This window comes from Primulina eburnea, chromosome 1 (genome assembly GCF_022965805.1).
Source record: "Primulina eburnea isolate SZY01 chromosome 1, ASM2296580v1, whole genome shotgun sequence".
NCBI classification, from domain to species: Eukaryota; Viridiplantae; Streptophyta; class Magnoliopsida; order Lamiales; family Gesneriaceae; genus Primulina; species Primulina eburnea.
The window spans coordinates 7341198-7363092 of NC_133101.1; the positions used below are offsets into that span (position 1 = coordinate 7341198).

The 21895-nt window shown below is 34.5% G+C and overlaps 4 protein-coding genes across 9 annotated transcripts in view; 3 read left to right on the plus strand and 1 right to left on the minus strand.

Annotated features, from left to right (window-relative positions):
- Positions 1-20389, plus strand: part of LOC140825527 (large ribosomal subunit protein eL15-like) — a 92575-nt gene extending 72186 nt beyond the window's left edge. The window contains exons 1-4 of one of the 2 annotated variants that reach the window (XM_073187369.1): positions 18083-18181; positions 18346-18512; positions 18876-19073; positions 19988-20389. In XM_073187369.1, the coding sequence (XP_073043470.1) occupies positions 18178-18181; positions 18346-18512; positions 18876-19073; positions 19988-20233 (615 nt within the window). In that variant the 5' untranslated portion in view covers positions 18083-18177 and the 3' untranslated portion in view covers positions 20234-20389. Of the gene's footprint in view, positions 1-18082; positions 18182-18345; positions 18513-18875; positions 19074-19987 lie in introns of those variants that run through there. The other variant, XM_073187374.1, reaches the window with a different exon arrangement.
- LOC140825479 (autophagy-related protein 3) lies at positions 2818-7702 on the plus strand. 4 transcript variants are annotated; one of them, XM_073187311.1, is made up of 10 exons: positions 2818-3105; positions 3603-3673; positions 4061-4177; positions 4273-4439; positions 4977-5062; positions 5137-5188; positions 5333-5398; positions 5640-5767; positions 6636-6739; positions 7301-7702. In XM_073187311.1, the coding sequence occupies exons 1-9, from the start codon at positions 2945-2947 to the stop codon at positions 6730-6732; spliced, it is 945 nt and encodes a 314-aa protein (XP_073043412.1). In that variant the 5' UTR covers positions 2818-2944; the 3' UTR covers positions 6733-6739; positions 7301-7702. The 4 variants fall into 4 exon arrangements, with proteins under 4 accessions (XP_073043412.1, XP_073043396.1, XP_073043404.1 ...); XM_073187295.1 differs by lacking the exon at positions 7301-7702 and adding an exon at positions 7028-7190; XM_073187303.1 differs by lacking the exon at positions 7301-7702 and adding an exon at positions 6810-6978.
- Positions 9758-12916, plus strand: LOC140825499 (uncharacterized). 2 transcript variants are annotated; one of them, XM_073187335.1, is made up of 10 exons: positions 9758-9794; positions 9935-10003; positions 10079-10137; positions 10226-10298; positions 11046-11082; positions 11212-11450; positions 11553-11616; positions 11759-11841; positions 11962-12336; positions 12525-12916. In XM_073187335.1, the coding sequence occupies exons 2-10, from the start codon at positions 9968-9970 to the stop codon at positions 12675-12677; spliced, it is 1119 nt and encodes a 372-aa protein (XP_073043436.1). In that variant the 5' UTR covers positions 9758-9794; positions 9935-9967; the 3' UTR covers positions 12678-12916. The 2 variants fall into 2 exon arrangements, with proteins under 2 accessions (XP_073043436.1, XP_073043426.1); XM_073187325.1 differs by having other exon boundaries at positions 9780-10003.
- Positions 13018-15220, minus strand: LOC140825509 (uncharacterized). Its single transcript, XM_073187346.1, has 4 exons — positions 14730-15220; positions 13816-14047; positions 13544-13637; positions 13018-13451 (listed from the first exon to the last, which is right to left on the minus strand). The coding sequence occupies exons 1-4, from the start codon at positions 15218-15220 to the stop codon at positions 13177-13179; spliced, it is 1092 nt and encodes a 363-aa protein (XP_073043447.1). The 3' UTR covers positions 13018-13176.
- Positions 20390-21895: the final 1506 nt, after the last annotated feature.

A 21895-nucleotide genomic window follows, 5' to 3' on the forward strand; every position in this document is an offset into this window, starting at 1 on the left:
TTTGTCATTTTAAGAAAAGTTATAGCTAGTATTGTAACAATACTCAAACATCACGATTCAATCGTCTTTTTACATAGACGAATATTACACCTAACAGATATTATGCGGTGTGGTGTAAATTGGAAAAAAATGATCACTATTTTATTTAATAAACTGAAAATAAAAGTATGGTGCATTTCAATTCGATCAGTTTGAATAAGTTTTTTCTAAAAAAACATTGATCAACCCTAAGCTGTATTTGGCGAGTTGTCTTGTATCCTAATATTTAAATCCAAACCAATTTCCAATTTTTTATATCCAAATCATTTTTTAAAATACACTTCTTCAATAATATGTGTATCACAAAAAGCCACATGAGACCATTCATTAGTTTATTTTGTGATATAGATATTTTTATCTGATTCAATCAATAAAAAATTATTATTTTTATATCAAAAATAAATATTACTTTTCACATAAGACATGGACCGAGGTAGAGTCGTCTCACAGATAAAGATATGTGAGATCGTATCACATGAGTCACACTCTATATTTATTTTTATAAACAATATTTTTTTAGGAAATAAACAAGCATACTGTAATGACCTGAATCCTTATTTTGGATGAAATATTAATTAAGAGATAATTAAAGATCTACCAAATTTAAAATGGACAACACAATCTACTTCAGATTACAATCTCGAGAAATCCAAATAAACAAATAAGACTCTGGCACGTGGCATATAAGATTGATTCGGATTTTCTTAACTAGTCCGGATGCAACCTATAAATGGAAGCTGATTTTTTCATTTCCTACACTGCATCATTCAGAGAGAGTTTCTAGCATTATATCTTATGTTTTCTAGCCAGTTTCTAGGGCACTTTGGTGTTGAGAAGTTTTGGAGCTAGTGTCGACTCAAGAAGGGGTCGGTGAACTGAGATCGAGACATCATCAGCGGGCTGACGATGAACGCAAGTATATTCCTAAAGCCTTGAACAGTGATTTAAGGATCATTAGGGAGAATTTTGTAGCGTGTTTGGTAATATATGATCTAGTTTGATAGTGATTTCATTATGTTGATATTGTCTAAGTTTCAGAGTTTTCTGTTAAATTGTTTTAGTAAAGTGCGTGATGTACTGACTGAGATATCCAAGTGTAGTATACACATTTATATGCTGGATATTTATCTGTTGCATGATACATTTTTTTACTGCTTTGGCATATTATGTATGATATATCATGTTGAGCCTGATATCTTTTGAGATATACCTCGTTTGATGGGGTGGCTCAGCCTGTTTTTGTACCCATGGGCTCTGGTGACCTGGACATTATGGTCCGCATTTTGATGATGAGTGTGATAGCCAAAACATGTCTAGGGCAGATCAGAGACTATACATTCAAGCGCCTCTAGACTGAGCATGAAATTCTTGACTTGATTCATGATATCCGAGCATATTGCATTTCGCATGCATCATATCAGTTGGTAATACTCGTACATTCTCGTATTGGACGATTGTCGCTCACGTCCTTGTTTTCATCTTGGGCATCTCATTCCACAGAGCATGTCTTAGGTTAGACGGTTCGGATGGCTAGGGCAGTGGATAAAGCATTTGGATTTTCGGTGGTATCCAGTGAAAGTTTTGTTTGGTTTATCGCATTCTCGTGCAGTATTATATTTTTGATATGGTTGTATTAATGTTTAAGATTACCGTTATCGTTCTGTTTTCGTTTGGATTGTAAGATGATTAAGTTATCTGGTTTTCACTGTGTTAATTATTTTAATTAAGTTTTAATGTTGTATGCTTATTAGTCTGTTTGGTAGTAGTTCGGGTAAGAGCACAGTCTGTTTGTTTGCCTTTTGATATCTATTTAATTACGGAATAACCTTGTTTTCAAATGCCTCACACATGGGAGTGGTAAAGTTCTGACTCTTGCCCTTGATCCCAAATCCTTATTTTCATTGAGGCAAAAATTTGTGTGAGACGGTCTCACGAATCGTATTTGTGAGACGGATCTCTTATTTGGATCACCCATGAAAAAGTATTACTTTTTATGCTAAGAGTATTTACATTGTATTGTGAATATGGGTAGGGTTGATCTGTCTCACAGATTATGATCCGTGAGACGGTCTCACATAAGACCCACGAATGCCATTGTATATTCGTGTTGCGTATTTATATAGTTAATTTTTTAAACAAAAAAATTTGGTAAAATTTATAAAAAGAAATATAGTGTTTTCTTAAACATGTTACCAAAACGCAATAGATATGTTAATTTTATTATTTTACAAATGCGAGTGACATTTTCGTACAAAAACATCAAAGGACACAAAGTGTATTTTATTTTGGTAAATAAGATGTCATCCCATGACTAAAAAAAGAGGAGACGATACAAAATGACTAATTTACTTAATAATTTTGGTTTTATTGGCAATTAAGTTATAATATAATCGTAATTTCTTCTCATGTTTCATCAATTAATTGGAAAACATTTGCATTATGTCATTTCATTTTTCTTTCGTGATAAAGTTTATATACTGATTCAGTTCGTCGACATAGTACTTAATGTTAAGTTATTGCAGGTTTAACTATCGGCCAATCTTTGAAGCATCTATAGGAGAAAATAAATATTTTTTTGATGACATTGTATTTTATTATACGTCTCGATTTGGTTTCAATTTTCCTACTATTTTATCTACGCTTAATTGATATCTTAATTGAAAAACATCAATTTTGTATTTTATTTTTATTTTTATTTTTATTTTTATTTGTTTTTTATTTTATTTAAAGAAAAAACGAACTGTATTTCGAGTACTAGTTTAAATTAAATAACAAGAAAGTTGCGAGTCAAATTCCTTTTGCACAAGAAGAATCAGCTTGCCACGATTTTCCCGTCTCTCTCCTATACCCAATCAAAATCGCGGGGAACCTAGATTCGTGATTCCGATTCCGGCGGATTTCGAGGATGGTGCTGTCACAGAAAATCCACGAAGCCTTCAAGGGGACGGTGGAGCGAATTACGAGTCCCCGCACCGTCTCCGCCTTCAAAGAGAAAGGCGTTCTTACCATCAATGAGTTCATCCTCGCTGGGGATAACCTTGTTTCCAAGTGCCCCACATGGGCGTGGTAAATTTCCGGCTCTTGCCCTTGATCCCGAATCCTTATTTTCATTGATTGCCAATCCGTCTTGTGTATTCGCAGTTCTATCTTTGTCTGGGTTTTTTAGTTTGGTTTAACCTGATTTGCTAATGGATTATCGTGGAGCTAAAATGCGGTAACTGATTTTTTTTTATGGCGGTGAAGTGAAATTTAATTTGTGAGTCAAAAGGTTGTTTCTTGGGATGTGGCAGTTGGGTCTTAACCCAATAGGCATAGCTGACTCCTGCTATTCAGTGAATTTGAAATTGATCATCATATATTCAGATTAGAACTTCATTGCTAAAATGTGGTGGGGGTTCTTATTGTGCGCCTTATAGTGTCAATTTTGCAATCACGCTGTGATTCTCCAAGTAAGAGACATGGCATAGTTGAAAGTTTGATTTTGCGTGAAAGGAATTTTTACAGTTATTTCAGGTGAGATACGGTGAGATTATTTTGCTCATGTTTTACTTCTTGATCCTCAGGGAATCAGGTGAACCTAGCAAGAGGAAATCATATTTGCCTACGGAAAAACAATTCTTGATAACTAGAAATGGTAAGTGGTTTCCTAGGATTCTGGCAAATGCTGGCGTTTGCTCAAAAGTGCAATTATGAATAATATAACGAGTCACTGAATTTACGCGTGCTGGTAATTGGTTAGTCTTGAGGTTTTTATCTTCAATAGGATATTCATTTATTATACTATTGAACAAATGTTGCCCAAAGATAGGTCATTCCAAAGCCTTTTTATGTCAGTTTTTTTATTTTGTTAATCATACACGGGCCTGTAGAATTTCTACCACCAAATGCCACATGCCATGGCTTTCTTAGAGAATAAGCCGCGTTTCACCTATATTTATCATTTTACAATATCATGCATGTACTTTGCCTTTCTGTCTTTTCTTTTTATATTATTCTTACTTAGCGAGCTTTCTACTTGCAGTCCCCTGTCTACGTAGAGCTTCCTCTATAGAAGAAGAATATGAGGCTGCTGGAGGTGAAGTTTTACTTGAGAATGATGAGAATGATGGTTGGTTGGCAACTCATGGCAAACCTAAAGGTGTATCAGTGGTTTTATTAATTGAGTTGCGAATATGTAATATTTATTATTTTATGTACTAGTCTTCCTCAACGACATTTTGCTGTGCTCATTAGAAAGCATAGACGACGAAGATGAAAACTTACCCTCCATGGAGACACTTGAAATCAGCAAAAAGAATACAATTCAGTCAATCCCATCTTATTTTGGTGGCGAGGAAGAGGAGGAGATTCCAGATATGGCAGAATTTGATGATGCAGACAACCTTGTTGAAAATGATCCTGTGAGTTAGTATTTATTGAGCGTGCTGACTATTTATGCTTTTAGAGAAGTAGTTAGACAGTACCACTTGCTAAACTATTGGTGTTATTTATTAATTTTAAAAATTGTTTTGCTTATCCTTGATTCCTTGAGCACAGTCAAGTGAGTCTAAGACGGTTCAGGCCTTCTGGCAACACACATGTTTAAAGTTCAAAATCTCCTCGTGGAGAACCTTTTCCTTTTCTTGGACTCTTTTTAGTCATCCTCATTTATTTGCATATGAATCAATCATACTGTAATCCTTGAATTTGTTTTTAAATGAAGATTGATGTGATGAATTTTTCAACATTTGTGGATTGTTTTCACTGTCTGGGTTTGAGGCAAGATGGCAACTAGAATAATACATCAGCCAGCTAAAGTGAACCTGAGAAACAAGCAAATGACGAACATACAACTAAAATGGATTTTCCGTACCTATGTATGCTTGACATGGATAATGAGAAAATGATGTAGCCGATTAATAATAATATTACTATTTTTAACTTTTTGTTGAATGCAGGCAATGCTTCAGAATGTATACCTTGTGGCCCACGAACCTGATGATGACAACATTCTACGAACACGAACATATGATGTTAGCATAACGTAGGCCATCTTTGCTCTTGAAACCCATAAATACTTTTAGTTTCTTGCACCTTATATGATATTCTCTGACTCAGATATGACAAATACTACCAAACTCCCCGTGTATGGCTCACTGGTTATGACGAGGTCAGTTGCCTTAATTTTTAATCTTCATGGTTCATTTTTAATTTCTATTTAACAAAATCAGACAATTAGTGAGATGTTTGTGCCCGGTTATGGAAATGTTTCCATTTATTAGGAATAACAATATTTGTTACTGGTCAATGGCAGTCGAGGATGCTTCTACAACCAGAACTTGTTCTTGAAGATGTTAGTCAAGACCATGCTCGCAAAACGGTGAGTTATTATTTTAGCATATTTTGGTGCCCTAGTCCATTTATAGGGCACAATTTTTTTTATTTGATCTTCTTTGGCTATTTGTAGTCATGTTTTAATCTGTACTGCTGATTTATAAGACCTCAATAACCCTAAAAAAGAGAGGAAGATCGGGGCTGAGAGTTTTAGGTCTCAAATTATTTGATCATTACTCCAAGTATCTGACTAGGTAACGAATAATATTTCTTAACATTGCTATCAGGTCACCATTGAAGACCATCCGCACTTGCCTGGAAAACATGCTTCTGTACATCCATGTCGCCATGGGGCAGTGATGAAGAAAATCATCGATGTTCTAATGTCACGAGGAGTAGAGCCTGAAGTTGACAAGTATTTATTTTCTCCTACCTTTTATTTGCCAGCTATTGTTTTCCTATTGGTTCTGCCTTGAGTCATTCATTTTCCTCACAATCACTAGTATTTTGACTCCTACTTGGGAAGACTGTCAATATGACTGTTTTTATAATGCTTTGTTAGAAAGTCACGTCAGATTTACCCTCATCCTCGAGAAGATTAATCCCTGATATATAACCAAATAGCTGCTCAACATGTCTAGTCTGAAATGCAATGGCCTAGTCTGAAATGTAAATCCTGTTGTTATTTTTCTTGTTTTGTTTGTTATTCTCTATATGTACTCCATGTGGCAAACCAGAAACTAGATAAAAAGACATGTTTTCATAGCCTAAAATTTGGTTAGCTAGATAGATTATTGAACAGGTCTCCATATTATGATTTACATATTGATGAGATTTTCTTTAAGTATAGAAAATCGGTATACTTAAAAAACAGAAGTTAGTTGAAAAACGTATTGATTCACTATTGAATCTCATAGCAATTACTAAGCAAGGAGGTAGAAAAAGTGGAGAATCAAGGTTGGTCTGTTGTGAGACTCGAATATATGAGCTCAAAATATTGAGAAACAGCCCTTTAATTGATTTATTTAAATACTCATTAAATTGTAAATTGGAAAAATAAGCCTTGCAAATGCGGATTTTTCTAATTCCGAGGTTTTAACAAAATGATTGTCAAATCCCAAAGGATTCTTGTATTAAATGTGTTAAATTTCCACCGTTTTGGTTTTCATTTTAATGCAAAAATTTCATTGGAGCTTGATACAAGGATTATATTATTTGATTTCGACTGATCGTTTTTTGCCCTGATTCATTTAAATTCTGTTTGTAAATATAATTTCTTACAGGTACCTCTTCTTGTTTTTGAAATTCATGGCTTCTGTGATTCCTACCATAGAATATGATTACACGATGGACTTCGATCTAGGTAGCTCCAGCTCCTGAGTTCAAGGTAAATCCACGGGCCATTGTTTTACTTATTTTGTGGTGTTCTGTTAGTATAAAATTTGCATATTTTTCAGCAACAGCCTTTCATTTAATTCGCTGAAATTGGGAAAATTTGATTAGAAGAGCAACTATGGTTTTGCGTTAGGCTGACAATTTACATAAGCCATATTTTTTGGGGGTAGAACCGCTGAAGATTGTCAATAGAGAGCGAATTCACCATATTCAAGTTTTTAATATTCATTGATGACCAGCTCAAAATTGCTTGCTCTTATGATTCTCTCTTTATATTCAGATTGTCATGGTTAAGTAAATCTTACATTTTAAATCAGATTGGCATATGTTATTTTGTACTTTCTTCAGTGCATCTGCATGTTTGGCACTTTCCTCAACCGAATCATGTTTAAAGAATGGGTGCCTTACTGTCTTTGAGAACATGAATGATTGACGGTTTTTCAGTCTTTCTCCATTCACTTCGAAATAAATTGTTTCAGAAAAGTTCCATTTAACAATTCTTGAATAATAGATTTTTAATTGTTTACTTTGACAATCTTTTTCCCATTTAAAAGGGTTCAAAACCAAAGAACGTAACAGGAACCTCCCCTCATTTGCTGTGGATTCATGGACTTGGCCATTTTTCAATTGTTTATTTTGTAGATGCTTACGACTAGAATGTTTTCCGAATGACACTCGGTAGTCAATGGTTTGAACCTTATTTTCTTGTCACTACTTTCACAGATTGGTGTTAGCTATCATCAAGAAACCCTCATCATCTCGAAGCTGTTAACCCACCCCAAGATAGTTTTCTGTGGTCTGCTGCAAACTATTATCCCTGTATATACGTTTATGAGTATAAAAAAAATTTAGTAGATTAATGGGTTTTGTTTTCATAGTCGTATTGAAAATTTGAAACACTCATTCGTTGTAAAATCTGGTATCCCCGTATTTCAAATGGATCAGCTTCTGTTCACTTGAACACAGTTGCCAAATTTGGATTATTGGCAAAAATTTGTATGCAGGCTCACGCATTGCATGTACAAGTTGAGTCCCAAGTTTGATATAAAATCCACGTGGGTCAGAAAAGAGTGTCTACCCTAAGAGAAGAAGCACAAAGGGGACAAAAATCAAAATATACATGTATTTCTAAAACTACTATCAATCACAAAAAGAGTAGAAATATGGAGAGTAACTTCATAAATCTTACGGGAAAAAATTATTTGAGCCTCTAAACGTTTTGCTCCAAATATCGAGCTTCGCTTTGATTTAAGCGTAAATTATGATATAATACCTAATTGAAAATTAATTGAAGAGCTTTTTTGAAATCATGGTTTCACACACTTACCTTCTAGACATTAAAGTATAGCGGTTCTTTTAGAATGATGGATAAATATTTTCGGCGAGATAGTATCTCATGTCATACTTGTTCTGGTTCACCTCAGTTCGAACTAGAGGTGCTTCTCATTTTGCAAGGTTTAAAAACAAATTAGTACATCTCCAATACGTTGATATCGTTGTTGTATTATGGTGCGTCGAAATATGCATGTCAAATCCATAAATCTTTAGATGCAACGCATGTGTATGATTCAGGGACGAAGCCAGAAAATAAGGGTTGTGGGCAAAATTTAGGAGTACAATAGCAAGTATTATGGAGGAAAGTGAAAAAATATAATTATTTTTAGATCTCTAGTCAATAAAATTAAAAAATTGAGGGGGTAGTCGCACCCACCCATTCCCCATTAGTTCCGTACCTGGAATGATTAAAGGTTCTTTTTGATGTCCACTTTGATATTGTCATGTCCAAACTATCAGACAATTCTTCCAAGTTCAGTACATGTAATCAATGCTTCCATGCATCATAGGAAATCCTTTGGAGCATTTTCTGCATTTAACTTAGCAACATCTGCATATGTTGGTTGTCTTAAATATTACTAAGAAATTATATCGTACAACGCCTTATAAAATGTTCTCAAACATTGTCAATGTACATATCCTCAAATATTCGTCAACAACACTGCCTATAACATCATAATTCATATGCAGGCAGCCGCATCCGATCCGCAACTTTCTGAAGTGATGACAATCCAAGATTATTGGGTGAATCTCTTCGTTTGACAAAGTAAGACACACTAATATGTAAAGCTTCAACAATTCTAAAAACAAACGTCTTCTCACTTGGAATCGTTTTCGATAAATCTTTTTTTATTGTAAACGAGAATATCAACGAAATAATCTTTATATAATTTTCGTGCCAATCACCAAGTTCTCTATTTTTTCTTTCCGTTTGTAGTAAGGTATGCGGGTTCACTTCAACAATTTCTCGATTTAAAAATTAATTTACCACCAAATTTCTCTGAGTTTGATCTTCATCACGTTAGGTCCACCCCCATCCTCGCATGGGGAAACATCTACGTATTTAAATCCTATTTTAACATAAATGAAGTTGAAAAAAATATTTGAACTTATTTTTCACCAACTATCAAAATATTTTATATAATAAAAATTTTATAACATATATATCTTTTTATGATAGCTATTTAAATATAAAAAATAAATTCGTCATACATAAATTTTTTATACGTTGTCCATTATTACAAACACAAAGTTATACGTACTAAAAATGAAATCTTGGAGTCCAAATATTTTCTAGAAAGATAAATCAAGCTTACTTGAAAGTGAAAGTAAAATATCATGAAATTGTTTATTAACGTTATTTGCAAATTATTATGTCAACTTGAAGGTTTATTCAGTACCCACCGAAAAATAATTTTTGAAAGTTCAATCGTTAGTAAAAAAAAATTAAATGAAGGAGTAATTTTGAAAATTATAAACTCTACAGGAGAATATTCAATTATAATAGCAAAGAATTTGATCGCCACATATTTTCATCTCTCATTCACTGGACACTGAATCACTGATGTAAGTGAATAGGAAAATTGTCTTAAAATATATTATCAAATAAATTAATTAAACTTTTATATTAATATCATAATTAAGAAACGAGAACAAATATCTAACGTGATAAGATTGGCAATCACCCGTGACACTTTTCCAGGCGTTCGCAAGTTCGAACCCTCCCAGCCCCTTTTTTCCCCTATTTTTCGTCTTCGCCCCCGTTCTCAAACTCTAGATTTTGCAGAAATACCTTCGATTTTTCATCGTTTGAATCATGGCTAACTGATTTTTTTCTCATTCAATATCACAGGATTAAGTGATTTGAAAATCGCCCGCTCATTTCATGGATCCAGATCCCCCTTCTGAAAGTCCAAGAAAGGTTCGCACTTGATCATTCTTTTCTTTTTTGGTTTTCTCCATCAACTTCTCAATCTATTCAAATCATTTTTCCCAGGTAAAATTCGCTCCCAAAGGCCCTCCTCGCAGACCTGCGAAATCCGCGACCACCAAAATGTATAGCTCAACTCAATAATTTTATCCCTTCAGATGTTTATCCGCACACACACACTCACTTTTTTTCTAAAATTTAAAAAATTGGTAGTGAAACAGTAGCTGAGGATGTTGGAAGCGATGACGTCGAAGCTGAACAGCGAGCTCTTCTTCGCCGAGTCGAGGTGATCTCTCTATCTCTGATTCGAGCTTTTGACCTTTTATTTATATACTCTCTGATTATTTATTGCCTTTCCCTTTTTATTTATATATATATATATATATATATATATATATATATATATATTAATAAAAGATATACACATCATGTCTTATTGTTATTTTTAATTTGTAAATAATATTAAACAATTAATATAAAATAATTTTCGTTTAGAAAAGTTTGGGAAATTGGGGAAAATCCCACCCACAAACAGAAGTTTGGTTAACTTTCGGTTATTATGTAGGTTATTAATTATTATATGCTTCCAAAAAGTTTACCTCGATTGGGATTTAAAGATTACTGTTTACAATTATGTATTTGGTTTTATTTTTTATTTTTTGTATTTTTTATTTGCAACTTTTGACCTGGTGGAGACAACATTAACAAACAAAAATCTTGATATTTAAATTGAGGGAAGCTTCCATACTAAAGAAGTCATATAAAACTTCTCCTTGATTTGGGATTCTCTCTACGTCATGTATATTGATAGAAAGATCAAATAAAGTTTTCCATCAAGGGAAAGAGCCAGTATTTCCAAATAATTCATGGGAACTCGAAAAACAGGAGATTAAGGATTGACAAACTGATGAACGCTCTACCAATACCTCTTTTGTCTCTATACCTTCTTTTGTTCTGCTGTGGGATAGGGCAGCAAGTTTATAGAATGATAATGTGCTGCAAGTTTTTTTACAGCTATAATTTTCCATTGCAGGATCTAGCAAGGCGTGGATCTAAAGTTGAGAAAAAATGTAATCTCCTTTCCTGCTCTTCTCATTAGCTTCTGCATTTGTTCCTTTATTCAGTGTCTGCTGCTTTGCTAGTTTATGTATGGATACTTAAGAGTATAAATAACATAGTATGAGCATTGAAAACTACAGCTTCGGTTCAAGTTGTATTTTCCCATGGAGTCGCGTCAACGCCCTTACGAACCTTTGGCAAACCAAGGGAAAGGGCCGAGGATAAAAGTGAAGCCGCTGATGCTGAAGAGGTGGCATTTGATAATAAGCAAATCAGTTTTGCCTCACCCTCAACTGATAAAATAGAAATTGCGGAAACTGGTACAGATTCAACCGATGCTGTTATCAAAAAGAAGAAAAGAGAATACATGGAACCCTGGGTAGTAATATATTGATATTTAACTCCGATTTTTTTTTCATCCCGAAAAAGCGACAGAAATATAATTGTGCTTTATAAACCTATTATTTTGTGATGCTTACAGGATTATGAACATAGTAATTATCCTGTTACCCTTCCTTTGAGGAGGCCTTATTCAGGAGATCCAGGTATTTCCTAAGTGCAATGCGGTACTTCAACAATAGAGCTCTTTCTGATTTTTGTCTTTCATAAAAAAAAACAAGATCTTAATCTTGGGAAACCGTAAGTATCGGGGAAAGCTTAGCTATCTTCCTGTTTCCTTTTTCCCAGAACTTCTTGATGAAGCTGAATTTGAGGACAATGCCAAGTATGATGAGAACACACTTTGTTCAGCTAAAGATCTTGACTTGCTGGTTGGTAATCTGCCTCACCAGTTCCACACTACTCCCCTCCACCCCTAAACCATACCTACCAGCTCACGCATGCTGATGTATATAATGAGGGTGAATTAATGCAATATATATTCATCACAGGACCAAGATGATACACCAAAGATGCTTCTATTTCAGTTTCCTGCTAATCTACCTCTAGACAGGGTAGACTCGAGAACCAACAGGGGAGATAGAGCTCATAGCTTGAAGGTACTCGATAAATCAGATGCAAATCAGAAAGAGATACTTGGTAGCTCTTTTCCATCAGCGCCTCTGTCTGCTGCTGCTAAAGGGAAACAGATAGCTGGCAGCGCTCCAAGTGTCTCCACCAGCACAAAGGGTAAAGGAATATCTGGGAATGGATATGATTCGAGAAAAAAAATTGGTTTGGAGGAGTTGCCTAAAGGATACATGGGCAAGATGCTGGTATACAAAAGTGGCAATGTTAAATTGAAGCTAGGAGATATCCTGTATGATGTGAGTAGCCTACTCTTTCATTAGTTTAATAATGACACAAGATTAGTGAAGATATATCTTTAAGGTAACGAGTTTGTCTATTTCAACCACCGACATTGCCCCTGCATAATTCTGAAAGTATGCTGATGTTTGAATAATTTTGCTCTCATTTTCGTGGATCGCAATTACATAACCCTTTTATCTTGCAGGTTTCTCCTGGCTCTGAATGCACATTTGCTCAAAATATTGTGGCTTTTAATACCAGCGATAGACACTGCTGTGAATTAGGGGCACTGATGAAACGGGCAGTTGTGAGTCCTGATATAGATTCGATGCTGGATAATGTAATCAATTTGGGATAAACGCCATTCGGTCCTATCAAGTTTTGTACATGGCTTCAAAACTGCAGAAAATGATTTCAACGACGTAGGAGTAAAAGATGGTACTACATCGAGAGCAGGGCAAAATTCAGAAACAAATTGTAGAAAGTGACATTTTGATGATAATGAAGTTTGATATTAACATCAACCTCAGGTATACATTTAGTGTCAAATTGTAAAAATTTTCTGAACACTTCACAAGTGGCATCCTACTTGATCCACTTCCATCAGATCCAGAATTCTAATAGTTTAAAAATGGATTGTGATAGGTTCTAGTAGCTGATATTTCAGCTCCACTTGATTAACAATCTAAATATCCAAGTTCTGATTGAAAAAGATTGGTTTATTTTACACATAACCCCCATGTACCAGTTACACATCCGACGACCTCAACAACATGAATACACAATACAAGATCGAAATCCCTCGATATAATGCTGCACAACGCTAGGAAGCATCAATGAACTCGACAGATTTATGATCAAGCGCTCTGGACTCGACTTATAACAACTATCAATAGGACGACAACGGAAAGAAGCAAAGAAGTTCTAAGCTTCTCCTCGACAGGATCCATAATACAATCTCTCTCGCCTTCGTCTGAAGGATGAAAAATGTCATGCGCGATCTCCGTGATCTTGTTAATCAGCTCCATGATTTTCGCTCTAGCGTTATTGAAAACCCTATCCATAATATCCTTCAATGGATTGGATCCATCATCAGGGGAGGCCTCAGCGCTTTCCCTTACTTCATCATCAACTACTCGAGAAGTTTAGCAATGAAACTCGAGTTACACTGAATTCATAATTGTTTCACATTTTCAAGATTTAGTGCAGGCGTTTCAGACAAACCTTGAGTAATCGAACTTCTGAGCTCCCTAACGACATCATTGTTCAAGACAGCCTCCCAAACTGCTTTGTCGGATGATAAAGAAATCACCATCCTCTAAAATAAGTATCACATTTCAGTAAATCAAATCTCGAACAATAAAAGTGAAACTTCTCACGTTTGTATTACGATTTTCGCCCAAAGGCGAAAGCTCTGTGTGTGTTCAAGAAGTAGCAGAACTTTCTGCTGTAGCTCGAATAAAATAGACAGAAACAAGATAGTATTGATGAAGAACCTCAACAGAAGGATCGGTCTGCAATAAATGGAAGGCATCATAAACTCTCTGTGATCCTTGAGGTTGCAACATTTTATAATCACAGAGATACGGAAAGGACTCGACCCAATCCGACTCGAGCTCGTCAGAAGATATACTCTTTGTTGTCCCCATCGGACTTCTATCTCCGCTGGGAAAATTCGTGCCTGAATCATCTGCAAGTTCTTCATTTGGACATTGTATACCAGCAACCCTGGAGATAAATAACTCAAAACATAAGCTCTATCAGTATTTATACAACTAAAGACTGCATGATGGCTAAATATATTTGACTAGTCCACCAAATTTTACGATTTTGGGTTTTAGTAAGTTAACTTGTCAAATTTTGGTACTCGTCAGCTGCACCACATCAACAATTTTAGACATTTAGAAATTTTTAGTGTCGTAGTCAACAATCAATACTATATTGAAATAGGATTAAAAGTAAAAAACATCAAAGTTACTTGGCACAAAAACCAAAATTTGAGTACTCATAGGCCAAAAAAACAAAATATAACAAGTCATATAACAAAAAGTTAATTTCCCAACCAAAACTAATCCCAAGTAGAGCTTGTTTCTTCACTCGTTCATATCACTTGAAACCAAGATCTATTTTCAAAGAAGGATTTTCCTGGTACTCTAAAGCTCTAACCGAACCTAAACGTGCATGCAAATTTTCAGTCATTAATTTGCCCATTACTTAACAATAAATTGATGAGAATCAACATTCAACACCGTTTAACGATACCAAGAATTCATGAACCAGCGTATATTCAAGAACTTTTAAAAGTCATAGAATCCTTCTGAATCAAACACAAACATAAAATTATTTAGTTATAATAATTTAAACAGAATTAAAATACTTCTTAAAAATTGGCAGATTCAAGAACTCTTACTGTTGTAGAGCAGAAACTGCGTTCTTCACTTCATCTCTAGATGGAACAGTACTTGTAAACACAAAATCGTCGTAAAACGCACGCGCCGCCGCCTGTTCATCTCCACCGCTTCCCTCCACATACTCCCACTCTAAATCGTCACAAGTAGGAGATGAACAAGCTCTCCACGCGGGTGTAGCCGCACCGGAAGCAGCAGAAATTGGAAGATTTATCAGTGAAGAAAAAGCAGACGACCCATTATTGTTATTATTAGAAGAAGAATTAGAGAGGTTTAAGTTTCTGTTCGGAGAGGACGGTTGCTTTATACGAGACCTCTTCGTTTTCCTTGAACTGGAAGTGGAAACAAAGCCGGAGCCGGCGGAAGGCGAAAAGGGATCAGGCGGCGCGCCGCCGATGCCGCCCCTGACAGCTCTGTGGACGCTTCTGAGCATCCCGCCACCTCCACCGCTCCCTCCACCCATATTACTGCCGCCCCCGAGATACTTCCGCATGTTCTTATCTATATAGATACCGTTTTTTGTCCGTAGCTTTTCTATTCACACAACTGAGAAAGGTGACGCTGCATGGTGTGTTGGATTTTTATTTTTAATTGGTAAAAATCAAAGCTTTGTATGCATTGCGATGACATATTTTAATTGTCCAAGACACTGTAGGACTTAATTAGGGATATATAAATTTACACTTTGATTTCAAATGATTCTAAAATGGATTTCGATCATCTACTGTATGGAAAATACATCACCAAGTATTTTGCACTTTTTACAGATGATCACATGATCATCTTGTTTAATTTGACAATTTTTTAAATTTATCTCATATGATCTCCTCCAACTGAATCAAGTGATCATCTCGTTGTTAAAAATAAACATCATTAAATATTTGTCTTGTCAACTCAGTAGATGATCCAAATCCTTCCCAAATATGTGTTTGTTAGAAGTGGCTTTTTTTAATGAGATGCAAAAAGTATATATCCACATATTCATATCTTTGGCAACAAACTTATGTGAGACGGTTTCACGGGTATTATTTGTGAGACGGATCCCTTATTTGGGTCACCCATAAAAGAGTATTACTTTTATGCTAAGAGTACTATTTTTTATTGTGAATATGAGTATTGTTGACCCGTCTCACAGATTATGATTCGTGAGACGGTCTCACATGAGACTCACTCCATATCTTTTAATCACATGTATAATATTAGTATCGGATAATATTAATATATCAGACATTAGATAAAAGATAATAACTTTTATGAGATCTTGACTCAACATTTATTTTGATTGCATTTAAATTGAGACAGGAATGTAAATAGCTTCTATGATTGCGGGTTCTTAATTCCTTTTGGACTGAATAATTTGAAATCATATGTACGTTTTAATCCATGATTTCAAATATGTTTGGGTTGTTTTTAGATAAATTTAATTAAGAGGATATCGAATTACTCTCCTATCAATCTAGTTTTAATGGAACATAATTTTTTTTATGAGATCGTCACATTAGTTAGTTTTATGATACAGATCTTTTACTTGACAAAATTCATTAAAAAAAATTTCACAAAAAATCATGAGAGACGATATCACGAGTTAATTTTGTCCGACAGATTCTGACCAGACACACTTATGAAAAATTATTAATTTTCGTGCCAAAAATATTACTGTTCAAAATAGTTATGGATCATATCAACAAATCTCACGGTTATAGACATGTGATACAGTTATCACAGGAGACCTACTCGTTTTCTTTTTTCTGTTTTTTTTATCGCGTTGCTCTCTTGTGAGATCGTCTCACGGGTTTATATCTACGAGACGGGTCGACCCAGACCATTTATACCATGAAAAATAATAATTTTGACATAAAATATTATTTTATTTTTCATGAGTTAAATCGGTTTAGAAATCTCTCTCAGAGTGAAACATATTCTAATTGAAATAAATTCAAATATTGATATCATTTAAATTTATCATTACAAATTCCTCCCCCGAACCTAAAAATCCTTTCATTTAAGCTGTTTTATTTTTCATGAGTTAAATCGGTTTAGAAATCTCTCTCAGAGTGAAACATAATTCTAATTGAAATAAATTCAATATTGATATCATTTGAATTTATTATTACAAATTCCCCCCCCGAACCTAAAAAATCATTTACGCAACCACTAAAATTGGTCTATTCACAGCAAATCTAAAAATAGCCTTCCATGGCAAATTGAAATCACAATAAAATGAAAACAGAAATAATTAAATTTATTTAGTAACTAAAACTGTAAGATTACGCGTATAACCACTAAATTTCTCTCACTCCTTGCTTTTATATATATACGGAGAAGCTAGATAGTACGATAGATTGGAAATATAATAAAAACGATATAATAGAAAATGTTGTTTTTGATATTTATTTTATTTTTTTTATTTAAAAACTAAATAAGATTAGATAATACAAATCTTAGTTGTTTAACATATATATGGCATATGATGTGTACCACGTATCTAAAGTAAATTTAAGATATCAATTTGGTAACTAAATTAAATTCTATTGCAATTAAATTTAATACAATATCATAAGATATATTTATTGATTTTTAAATTTGTTATTAATTTTTTTTAAATTCAATGTCTAGTAGAAATAACATCCACTAATATAAACTATGCTACATGTTGTACTACACATATTAAATTTAGAAAATGAACATCTTCTTATGTCAAATAATCACTGATTCTTGAATCCTTATTAAATGTTGAAATACGATTAAATTTACTTTATCTTTTTTTAAATACGTAAGAGCAAATGTATTAGAGTCAAAGATTCACCGTTTGCTTATGAGTGAAAATATTTTATGTGATCTGATGAATTAATAGTGCAAGGAGTATCTGACTAGAACAAGAAATGTGCTCGAAAATTGTTTTAAAAAAAATTTCTAACTTTGGGTCATGGTATTAGTTTTAATAAACAAAAAATACATCTCTTCTCACAGTACAAAGAAAGTTCATTTTTGTTTGACAAAAAATATCATAAAAACTTGCATAAAAACTTATTTCAATAGATTATATCTTATATTTAACTATCATATGCTAATAAAATATTTTTTTTTATCTTGATCCATACTTTTGAATTTTTAAACAATTATACTACGCATAGAATAATTATTTTATAGAAAAAGTATTTTAAAATTTTAATATAATATCTAATTTGTTTCATATTAAAATTATTTAACACTTTTTTTTTTAATATTATCACTCATCGCATGCACGAGAACACTGTTGCAACTGGGTGAAGTTAGGTTGGATTTTGGAAAAACAGTACTGGGTTCCTTTCAATGAAAACTCATCTAGAAAGGCCCAATAAATAAGCCCAAAATGAGGCCCAACTGACGATATTAACTTTTTTTTTAAAAAATCAAACCCTAACTCCAAATCCAGATTGGTTCTCTGCTTCCACCGCTGCAGCAGCAACTATGGGTGCGTCGGAGCTGACCTTTCGCGAAACCTAATTTTCTCGTTGCATTTGCATTTTACGTATTATTTGTTGTTGGTTCATCTAAATAATGTTATTGTATCTGAAATTTGCTGTTTTGATCTTTTATTTGTGATGATTTGATTTGGTGGGGTGATTTGCATTGCAGGTGCGTACACGTACGTATCGGAGTTGTGGAAGAAAAAGCAATCTGATGTTATGAGGTTCTTGCTGAGAGTGCGCTGCTGGGAGTACCGCCAGCTTCCGTCTATTGTTCGAGTCACTCACTCGACTCGCCCCGACAAAGCCCGACGCCTCGGTTACAAAGCTAAGCAAGTAAATGGATCATGCATATATAATGGTTTTTTAAGCGAATATGTTTAATCATGATGACGGCGTTGTTTTGTGGTTGGTATTTTTTTTTATGTTCGATTGCGTTCTTTGTTTTCGTATATTTTGGTGTGGGGGTTCGGAGGATTCATGGTACTAGCTTTGTGATGCAGTTGCTTTGCATGATTGTGTGATTTAGTAAATATGAAGGATTTTCTTATCGTTTTGATGGGCTGCTGATAAATGTGATGGATCTGCTCTCTTTTTTTTCTTGGCTAAGATAAGATTGTTGTTTTCTTGATATCCTGGTAAATGTTTATTCTTCATCATGTTTGTTCGCTGATCAGTGGTATTAATAATATCTACCAGGGATATGTTATCTACCGTGTCCGTGTAAGACGCGGTGGAAGGAAGAGGCCGGTTCCTAAGGGTATCGTGTATGGAAAGCCCACCAACCAGGGTGTTACGCAGCTGAAATTTCAGCGCAGCAAACGTTCAGTTGCAGAAGAGCGTGCTGGAAGGAAACTGGGTGGGCTGAGGGTTTTGAATTCCTATTGGATCAACGAGGTTTGCATCTTTTATTTGTGAACATTTCAACCTCAACTATTGCCTTTGCTTTAGCTACATAAAGCTTTTGTTTTGTCTTCCTGCTGTAACCATGATAACTCAACTGACTTGGTTGTGAATAGGGGTGAAAACGAGCTGAATAGAGCCGAATAATAGTAAACAATTAAGGCTCGAGTTTGACTTGAATTAAGTATATTCGAGAAGCTCGAAAATTTCTAACATTTTCGCTCGAACTCGGCTCGAAATGAAGTTCTAGTTCGATTTCGGCTCCAAATAGTTTAACCTATTCATGAACCATTCGAGCTATTGCTCGGATATCAAGGTTCGAGAACTTTGGTTGAAAACTCGAAATGTCCGGAAGGTTTGAAATTTATATATATTATTACATTATATTATGTTAATAAAATATTAATGGTCGCGAACAGCTCGCGAGTTATTGAATAAAATAATTTAACTCGAGTTCGGCTCGAAAAAAGTTATAGCATGGGTTTGACTTGAGTTCGATAAGTTCGAATACAAATAAAATATTTCATCGAGTCAGCTCGAAAGCTCGCCACCTGGACCGATTCGTTTAACACCCCTAGTTGTGAACATGCTAACCATTCAATGACTGTTAGATTACTTAGGTTGTCAATTGTCCCGTGATTTACTTAATCGGGAAACATTCCTCCAACCACCTTCAAGAAAAGATTCAGAAACCAAAAAACATTGATTGAACAATCTTATCTGGTAAGCTTGGGCATGCTGTATTTCTATCTATCTGGTGATTTTGTAATTGGAAGAAGTTAGTAGCTTGTGCGTAATGTACTTGTTATTAATTACTTATAATGTCGGGTTTTGCATGCTTTGGTGAAACATCTGATCTTCCCATTTACTTGAAAGACCCATGTTCTTTGTCCTCTTGTAAATTTCAGGACTCTACCTACAAGTATTATGAAGTTATCTTGATCGATCCTGCCCATACTACAATCCGCAAAGACCCAAGGGTTAACTGGATATGCAATCCAGTTCACAAACACAGAGAACTGAGGGGACTTACCTCAGCAGGAAAGAAATACAGAGGTCTACGAGGGAAGGGCCACCTTCACCACAAAGCACGCCCTTCAAGAAGGGCTACATGGAAGAGGAACCAAACATTGTCCCTTCGCCGTTATCGATGATTTTCTTGTTATGTTTTGGTACTCCGACAGTAAGACTTGAATATTTTGAGATTGCGATAGTAATTTTGAATGTTATTTGTGGAGCGTGGAGTTTGTGTTGGGCTGAGAAATTGAAACCCTTTGTATTCCATAATTTTGAACTCTTTAATTTTTTTATCTCCTGTCTGAATTGAATGGCCTTTTTGTCTTGGTGGAAGTGGGGAAATTCCAAGCAACTTTTACGACTCTACCCTACCAGTGTATATGCGAATTCTTTGTTCAGGCATAAATCACTCCATTTTGTAAAAGCCTTGGATCCATCTTAAATTCCCAAGTGCTATCTCTTCTGCATCTCCCTCTCCGAAAAGCCACTAGGCTGAGGTTCATAGTTACCGGAGTTATTTGTCCCCGGCTTGGAATACATGTGCTGCTGCTGTATTCACTTCGTTGATAGGGAATGGAACATCCAAAAACATACATACCGGGGCATTTTTGCATTTTAGAGTGGTGCAAATTATCAAGTTGAGAACCGGAATGTGTCATATAGCCAACTCTCGGCTAATTAATAACTAAGATTTAGATCTACATTCTGCATTGCAGGCACCAAACCAACGAATGGGTCTCCTCCATATTGGCCTAGTGGGTTGTCCTCCATGTAAGATATAGTCACCAACTACACAAATAAAAATCATGGCTAATTATGAACTTTTAAAACGTGGATGTGGAAAGAAAGTGAGAATGACAATAAGCTTAATGATTAAAGATAAAGACTAGAGGGTCTTTGGCGAGTACCCATTTGAGAAATAAAAGTCACACTAAGTTGAAAAAAGACTTCAATCTTCTAAAACAACATAATGGGATTTGAGTAATTTGCTTAAAAGGGTGGACTCCTTCCCTAGTGCTTTCCTTTTGTATCTCTGTCTGTCTTTCCCTTCAAGATGTAGGAATGTTTTTCGTTCAAAGAATCCGCAAATCAAGCTATATATATATATAAATATATAAAGGTGGGTATTGGGTAATATCTTCATAATCATATCATTACATAAATTGACACATATGTATCATACCCGTGTTTATTTAGTGTTTGCTCCGTCATTTGTTGCGAAAAGCAGGTTAAGAATAGTATGTTTCTCTATCAGAAATACAGAGATACAATCCATTGTTAAAATGATACAAGAACCTAGATATTTCATTTATCATTGTGCAAGAATCCAATGAAGCTCTGGGATTAGTTAGTTCAGCTATATCCATGCATGGTGGCGATTTCTTTTCCGTTCCATAGTAATATCGTGAAATGATCATCAGTGTTCTATGCGTATTTTATAGAAAAACTCGTAAATTTTTTGGCATATATTTAAAAGATGTTAAGTCGTGTATAAGTTGTAATTACATGCAAATTATCTATTTAGAATAATTCACATATAAAATATAGATTGTTAATTTACCTCATTTTCCATATTTAATTAGCTAAAAAGAAAACTTAAAAAATTAGAAATTAAATTAAAAATCACATTTAATTTTTTGTGATTTTATAAATTGAATTTTTATCCATAGATAAGAATCGTGAATAAACGATGATCATGTAGTTGAGGTGGTTCGATCGAAGAAAGATTGAGTGTTTGAGGGTATTGTTATGAGAATAGAGATATTTTAGAGAAAACAATATCATCGAATACATATGTA